The sequence below is a fragment of the Parasteatoda tepidariorum genome, chromosome 10, assembly GCF_043381705.1.
Source record: "Parasteatoda tepidariorum isolate YZ-2023 chromosome 10, CAS_Ptep_4.0, whole genome shotgun sequence".
Classification (NCBI taxonomy): Eukaryota; Metazoa; Arthropoda; class Arachnida; order Araneae; family Theridiidae; genus Parasteatoda; species Parasteatoda tepidariorum.
The window spans coordinates 85,069,581-85,076,762 of NC_092213.1; the positions used below are offsets into that span (position 1 = coordinate 85,069,581).

Below are 7,182 nucleotides of genomic sequence, written 5' to 3' on the forward strand. Positions count from 1 at the left end.
TTTAACTCATCCTCAGTAAATTGTGCATTGTAACAAACTCCCATGCTTAATTTAGTGATTAGAATTGATTCTAATGTTTTGGTACTCAGACTTGAGCGATTATCAGTTTGATTTTTACGAATCATGCTAAAAATTCTCTCAGATCCAGCATTACTATGGGGAATTGACAGAATTGAAAGCATTATTTTTGACAAAGCCACATATCTCTTTATTCCATTGTTATCCTTTAACTGGCTAATTTTATGCCATGCCTCATCTACTCTGGTATGATTTAAAATTTCAGAAGGAAAATTGTCTGCCTGATAAAAGGCAAATTCTAACTCAAGTTGATCAATGTCAATACCACAATTAAACAAATCATAAAAATACTTAAGAGATGCAAAATTTGCATTCTGCCTATTCAAAATGTTTGCCACAGTAGCATGCTTAAGAAAATCATCCTCTAAAGGAAACTTTTTGAGAATATATTCACATGCAGTGACAAAAAACTTTCGCACTGCCAAAAAGAACTCAGTTGTTTCTTCTGGCGTCAGATCACTCAAAATGGATCTAGCACTTGATCCTATTATAAGAGACTCATCAGGTTTTTGATACTTGGGTTTCTGAAATTTCGCTTGTAACAGAGAAGACTTGGATTTGCTTATGGTAGAAGGCGAAACAAATCGTACAAGAAGCTCATAATATAAGCTCATTAAATCATCATACAAAGTATGGATAGAAGGTTGCTCTTTTTGCAGGGCAACATTTACCTTGGTGAATACAGGCAATATCGATGTAACAAAAACACAATATATCTTTGTTTTGTTTGATTTAAGTAACTCTTTTATTTTTTCTGAGCTAGCATTCTCTTTAACATTAGACTGTGAAAAAAAATTAGCAATGGGTCCCACTGCTCAACAAGTCTCTTTAGAGAATTTTCTAAACTTAACCACCGAGTTGAAACATGTTTTAAAATCTTGTGAAGTTTCACATCACATTCTATCTGACTGTTTTTAAATTCATACTTCTCTTATACTACTCTTTTCAAGGTAGTAAATAACTTTTATCACCAAATTCTCCACATCAACGGCAATGATGCTGTAGCTTTTTGAGCTGCTAGATGAACCAAATGACAAGGACATCCAATGAATTTTATATTTGGTTGCTTCTGTTTTATATAGCTCAAAACACCCTTTATTACATCCAGCTATTGTGTTAGCATTATCAGAACTGAATGCTATGCAACTCTCCCACTTCAGCAGATATTTTTTAAACTCTCCATCAAGAAGTTGAGAAATTCCCTCACCAGTGTTGTTAGTTGATTCAGATAAAGAAACCAGTGATGATACGATTTGTCCTTTTTCTTCATCATAATAAATAAAAATTAAAGGATATAGCTTTTTATCTAATATGCCATTGCTTCCGTCAGTGGAAAGAGAAAATAATGAGGTTCTGAGCTTACTTAGAGTACTCTCTCTTATCCCCTCAGCAGTGGAAACAGTTATTGCCTGGGTCTTGGTATATCCACACCCATACTCTTTTGCAATGTCGGAATCTGGGAACATTTTTTTAAATAAGGCGCCAGAATGATCGGAAGCAGATAGAGAAATATTGTGCTTAATTAAAAACCGTACGAACAATACTTCAGCTTTAATCACTCCATTTTCTTCTAATTTTGAAGAATAAAAATTGTTAATAGGTTGCTGATGCACCTGTTCTTTTGCAGTAGCACAATGTTTGGGACTGATCACGTGTCGGCGACAATTGGGTATACTATAGCCTACGTCACAGGTCGTGTTATTCCTATTAAATTTAACTAGTAAACAGCATTTTCTGCGAACCTGATTTCTAGCAATAAGTAAACATTAAACGAAGTGTGTTGTTATAAGTTGCTACTCACCAGGTTAGTCTAGTTCTTTTTTAAATAAATTATTTTGTTGTTTTATCTAGTTTTATGAATTTAGTAAACATATTTAAAACTCGGCTTATTAATTAAACTAAAAGGTAAATGCTATTCCTAGTAAAATTTTTGAAGTGCAAGTAGTTGTGTTTTTTTCATATTATACCCAATCATCCAGTCCACCGTGGACAATTGAGAATTCCGAACCACAAATAGTGGATTTCGCAAAGCCTTCTTTTCCCGATACTAAACAAGGAAACTTTTTAGTATATTCCTCTCTAAACTTTTGATTATTCTTCCTCTTCTTTCGTAATCCATCGTCATTAGAAACTTCCCGATCCTGATTAGATCTTTTCAAATAACGATCCATCACAATAAAATTTAATAATAAATACACAACTCAAAAACTAACGCGATAAAAGCTGGATGAAAAATAATCTAAAATTTCAAACAAAAACGTATCATTCTTTTAACATCGGAGCAGCAAAATTCAAAGTTGTTTTCAAAATTTTTTATTGAAGTCACTTCACTTCACACGGTGTAAAGCAAAAAACTAACGCAATTTCTCAAAGAACAGCTGCATTCAGGCAGATAACAATGGCATCGCCGATGAGTAACCCTTCATAATCACGTGGTTTCTCCCAACCAAGGCTAACAACTCATGACGTCATTTTCGGCGATACGCAATCAGTGACGTCACCATGCTTGAAAGACGACAACAGCGGAAGCGGATAGATTCGACAGGCACTTTCGTTTAATCCATAGTATTTTACTATTCACCCGTAGCTCCGTAGTTTACCTCCAATTTCCGTAGCAACTACGGAAATCTTTCTTTCTTGAGTTTATGATTATAACAACTGTTTACTCATAAAAAATTAATATTAATCACGAATATAAGCTTATGAAGTATCCCTCTGTCTCTTCCTTACGAACAAATAAAATAAATTGTGTTTTTAAGTTCCAACTTTGAAAATTTGATTTCCAGAAACTTCTGTGATCAATGATTTTTTTAAACGTCTGGACCTTCGATCTTCGGAAACTTCCAGAACACTGTTAGCGAAAATTCCGGAAATCCGGATTTTTCCGGAACACAATCAGCCCTGCTCACAGGATAGAGTGGTCACAGGTCATCTTACGGGAATGAGGTGACTTGGAAAGGTTCTCTATTTTTTAAGAAACCATGGGAGACCATCAATGAATCAAATTTTGAAGCAAGCAATATTTTGCTTGCTTCAAAATAAAAAATTTAGGCCAAAATTTATTGCCAAAGCAGATGGTTTTTCAACTGTTTTGGCAATAAATTTTCCTCTAAAAGTGGGTATAACGGTTGGTAAAATAATTTTAATTAAGAAAATTAGTAAATAATTTAAATTCGTAAAATTAAGACAAATCAATGAAAAAATTCCAGCTTTTCTTTAAAAAATCCCTGATTTTTCCAGTATAAAAAAATTCCCTGATAATTTCAGGTTTTCCAGGTGGGTGGCCACCCTGTATTTTTTAAAAGCTTCCTTCCATTTTTTTAAAAAGTACTCTAAAATGTCCTTTTTCCAAACTTTTTAGGATAAAATATGTGATAAAATTTTTTTATTTTAAAATTATAACTTACTTCATTTCCATTTCAGCATATTTCAGCCATAAGGTAACATTTCTGTGTTCAACTGCCAAAGCTCTTTCGTAAACAGAACGAGCCCTGAAAATAAAATTATAAAATTAAGGCATAGAGCTAAAAATATAATAGAACTGAAGTGTATCTACCACTACAAAAATTCAATTCCGATTCCCTAGTATATAAAACATGTTAACTCGATTCTATAGTGGTATATCTTTTCATAGATGAAAGTTGACATTGTAGATGATTACTAGCCCCACATTGGTGACACCCATGGGCGTCACTCTAAAAATATTTCAAGACGGAACTTATTTTTTTGATAAATGAACACAATCTGGAATTATTTACTAGAATTTTCAGACATTTACAGTTCAGCGACTAAAGAATGCATCTTTCTATAATAAGAACTTATATATTATAATTATCAAGTTTTTTTCCTTCCATTTCATTAATTTATTTTTCAAAGCAAACTAGATAAAAATAACAGCTAACCTCGTACATCTTTTTACATCAACTACTGAATAACAAACAACTAATTTTTTCTAAGCTATACATATCTCTATTTATTTTTTCACTTCATCATTATTTAATTTTTGTCCAATCTCTATAATTTTTACTTTTGTTAAAAAATAATAATCTCAATTTAACTTGGGTCAGCATTAAAAGATGCTTCGGAAAAATAAATACAAGAAAATTTAGATACAACAATGGTACAAATTTTGTTTAAGCAAGCAACCGTTGAAGTTCAATCTCATTTTTTCATTAATGAGCTACATCATTACTTGATCATTTCACAGTAATTATAAAGATTACCAATGTTTACATTAAAACGCAATTTTTATTTTTAATTAACAGCAAAAATTTTTTACATTTTTAAGGAAATACATAAATTTTAATATTAAAAACAAATTTAAAAGAGATATTAATTTATGAAACTTCATCTACTGATTTTCTTTCAAGACTGATTTCAGTCCCCAGGACTGAAGAGTGGCACCCTTGGTGACACCACAGTTTGTGAAAACCCAATCCAGTGTTTTCACTACAACACGAGAATCTCGCATATTTTTTCTTTTCCCGCATTAAAAAATGATTACCGCGAGAAATTCGCGCATTTTATAAATCAATTTGAAAATTCGCGAACTTCTCGCATTTGGGAAGAAGTTTCGAATTACGCCATTTAGAATAAAATCCGTTTCGCTTTTCTACCTGAATCTTTCATTATTTTCAACATCTGCCCCATTATCTAGCTTCACTATTTACCAGTATTGTTTAAAACCTTTTCGAACAACAGAACACAACCCCTCTGAACCACCGAACCCCTTTCAGAACAGATTTCTCTGTAACCACGTGTTTACCGTAGGTAAGGTTTCTTCATGTAAGACATTCAAATTTTTTATGCACTTATGTAAGATGGAGAAATACCTTGTAAAGGCAAAATCTTCTGTGATGATGCACCAAAAATATTCAATGCTTTAAAAAATAGAAGACGTTAAAAATGTATTATAATTAAAGAAATTTTTTTTCCAAGAGTTTTTGTGTTTTTTTAGTTTTTAGAAATCTCACTTAACTTTTTGAAATCTCACCCTGTTTTTGAGAAAGGGTGAGAAATTCTCACCCATTTTTTTTCTATGATGAAAACACTGCAATCATTAGAACGGAAGCTATTCCGGAAGATATCTTTTTTATTTCGTGCACTGTTCTTACCATTTATTATATAGTATACTCTTTATATTTAATTGCATGCCTAATGCTTGTAATTATTATCCATTTTGATAATTCAAGATATAATCTGCAATAATATGAAAACTGACCTATATTTCCTTTTTTTACCTATACCACTTAATTTGAAATGCCTCAATATGAAAACTATACTCGCAATTGCACAAACACTAAAATAAAATCATATTCCCCAATTTCATCATTATGTTTCAACTAGAGCTCAACTAGATTTATTTACTACCCAGATTCAATAAACAGGGAACTGCTTTCTTTATTTTTCTACATATATTTATCTTCAATATGATCATCGACATAATTAGTTTCATTTTAGCATAGAAGACAGCAATAATATGACAATTGACCTAGATTTCCTTTTTTTTTTGTATACCATTTAATTTGAAATGCCTCAATATGAAAACTATACTCGCAATTCCACAAACACTAAAATAAAATCATATTCCCCAATTTCATTATTCTGTTTCAACTAGAGCTCAACTAGATTTAATTACTACCCAGATTCAATAAAGAGGGAACTGGTTTCTTTATTTTTCTAAATATCTTTATCTTCAATATGATCATTGACATAATTATTTTCATTTTCGCATAGAAGACAGCAATAATATGACAATTGACTTAGATTTCCTTTTTTTTATGTATACCATTTAATTTGAAATGCCTCAATATGAAAACTATCTTTAATGTGACAGTCTAAGCAACTTAATCTTCTAAAAGTTTTGTTCAAAAATCAGAATATCAACAAATTAGTTACTCGATTACTCGCTCAACTAGATTTAATTAGTACCCAGATTCAATAAAAGGGGAGCTTGTTTCTTTATTTTTCTTAATATATTGTATCTATTTATCTTCAATATGATATACTTATTTTCATTTCAACATAGAAGACAGCAATATGACAATTGACCTAGATTTCCTTTTTTTTTACGTATACCATTTAATTTGAAATACCTCAATATGAAAACTATCTTTAATGTGACAGTCTAAGCAACTTAATCTTTTAAAAGTTTAAGTTTTGTTCAAAAATCAGAATATCAACAAATTAGATTGGTTTACTTGATCTGTAGACTGGAAACGAATAGTGACTTAATTTCTTTTTATTTTATTGAGTCATTGGTAAATTTCATAACGAATGAATTGTTAAATCAAAAGAACTGTTTAGAAAGAATAAAAAATCAAAGATACCTGTTGATTTCTTTTTGACTTTCTTCCCAGTTGGCATACTTTATCCAATTGCTGATATTTGAACGATTCTTTCTTATATTATCTTCAAATGCCTACAAAAGAAAAAACTTAAAATAAGAATTTCAAAAGTTATTTAAATTTTTTGTAAGTGCAATTCAAAGATAAAGGGAAAAATTCAAAATGTAAATGTAAAGCTAAAAAAAAATATAAAGCTTGTCCAATCAGAAATCAGTACATGGCACAACTATATTATACTTATTTTCAGGGTTGGAGTTTTTTCCGCCAAAAAGGGGTTTTTGCTAGGACAGTGGCAAAAACCTGGTAAAAACCGGCAAAACATGGTAAAAACCGGCAAAAACCAAATTATCTAAATCAGGGGTGGTGAACCTTTATACACCAAAGTGCCATTTTTTCTAAACAATTGTTTAATAAAATCACAGACGTGCCGTCATATAATTTTGACTTCATGATTATTGGGAAAATAATAATACTAAATACTATCAACTATTAGATTAAATGACAAATAACTTATATTAGGTTATAAGATATTAGTTTAAGCAGGACTGTTGATTTTTTTGCTAGTTATTTATTGCAAGCTTGTTTTTTATGGTTATTAATTGTTTTTATTAGCATTAATTGTTAATTTTTCTATTAATAATTGTTTATTATTTTGTTTTTTTTTTGTGAATTTTAATTTAATTGTTACATATGCTTCATGGTGTGTGACATTTGCGTAATAACAATTCATAGTGCAATAACAATTGTGATCGGTGGC

The 7,182-nt window shown here is 30.7% G+C and overlaps 1 protein-coding gene across 1 annotated transcript in view; it reads right to left on the reverse strand.

Moving 5' to 3' along the window:
- Positions 1-7,182, reverse strand: part of LOC107448709 (pre-mRNA splicing factor crn) — a gene marked incomplete in the record, with an annotated part of 62,554 nt that overhangs the window by 46,222 nt on the left and 9,150 nt on the right. The window contains 2 exon segments of the mRNA XM_071186386.1: positions 3,486-3,569; positions 6,408-6,499. Of these exon segments, the coding sequence (XP_071042487.1) occupies positions 3,486-3,569; positions 6,408-6,499 (176 nt within the window).